This window comes from Rhinopithecus roxellana, chromosome 8 (assembly GCF_007565055.1).
Source record: "Rhinopithecus roxellana isolate Shanxi Qingling chromosome 8, ASM756505v1, whole genome shotgun sequence".
Classification (NCBI taxonomy): domain Eukaryota; kingdom Metazoa; phylum Chordata; class Mammalia; order Primates; family Cercopithecidae; genus Rhinopithecus; species Rhinopithecus roxellana.
Window position 1 is genome coordinate 84,946,234 of NC_044556.1, and position 1,185 is coordinate 84,947,418.

The 1,185-nt window shown below is 43.8% G+C and overlaps 1 protein-coding gene across 1 annotated transcript; it reads left to right on the top strand.

The window, feature by feature from the left end:
• Positions 1–429, top strand: LOC104664240 (40S ribosomal protein S26-like). The gene has a single exon (XM_010365706.2). The coding sequence runs from the start codon at positions 4–6 to the stop codon at positions 349–351; it is 348 nt and encodes a 115-aa protein (XP_010364008.1). The 5' UTR covers positions 1–3; the 3' UTR covers positions 352–429.
• Positions 430–1,185: the final 756 nt, after the last annotated feature.

Genomic DNA, 1,185 nt, shown 5'->3' on the forward strand with positions numbered 1-1,185 from the left:
AAAATGACAAAGAAAAGAAGGAACAACGGTCGTGCCAAAAAGGGCCACGGCCATGTGCAGCCTATTCGCTGCACTAACTGTGCCCGATGCGTGCCCAAGGACAAGGCCATTAAGAAATTCGTCATTCGAAACCTAGTGGAGGCCACAGCGGTCAGGGACATTTCTGAAGCGAGCGTCTTTGATGCCTATGTGCTTCCCAAGCTGTATGTGAAGCTACATTACTGTGTGAGTTGTGCAATTCACAGCAAAGTAGTCAGGAATCGATCTCGTGAAGCTCGCAAGGACCGAACACCCCCTCCCCGATTTAGACCTGCGGGTGCTGCCCCACGTCCCCCACCAAAGCCCATGTAAGGAGCTGAGTCCTTAAAGACTGAGACAGACTATTCTCTGGAGAAAAATAAAATGGAAATTGTACTTAAAAAAAAAAAAGATTGCTATAAAAACGTCATTTCCCAAAGGATAGCCTGTGAAACACTAGTCCTAGAAGTATCTTCCTCTTAAAAACAGCCTACGGTCCAGCACATTTGGGGAAACCTCCCCAGTGCACACTGTCACCCCCTTGCAGAATGATAGCACACATCAGCATACAAGGGCTCTGAGCTGGTCTAGAGCAAGGGAGCCTTCTCAGTTTTGTTAAACACATGATTTCACAGACATTTTGTTGATTATGAGAGTTACTCCCCACTTACCTGCCATCGACTGTCAAGCAGAAAGGAAAAATTGCTTTTTTATGGAAGGAAATGTCATTTTAAAAGCCCCATTCCTGAAAAGAATTAGTCTTTCATAATTATTCTCAGGTCTATCTCTCTGCAAAACATCCAATAGTGAGCAGCCCATCTATCCACATGCATAGGTCATTTAGGCAGGACTAGAAGATTAATAAAGAAGACAGTGTAAATTCAGCATCCTGGTCTACATGGAATCCCCCCATCATCTCTATTAGAGACTTGTATCTAGCTAAATAAATGTCACACTGGGATTATTTCCTCTGTTCTGCTCAGTAGTCCTGAAGATAGGGAAACATTCTTCCCGACATAATAAGCCATCAAAATACATTTATAACAAATCCCAGGTACACCAAAGTTATCTGTGTTGCCGACAATGGGCTTTCTTCACGCCTGTCTCTCTCATTATGTTCCCAACAAAGGAGGTTCGCTATTACTCTTGCCCTGGCAAAAGATAGTA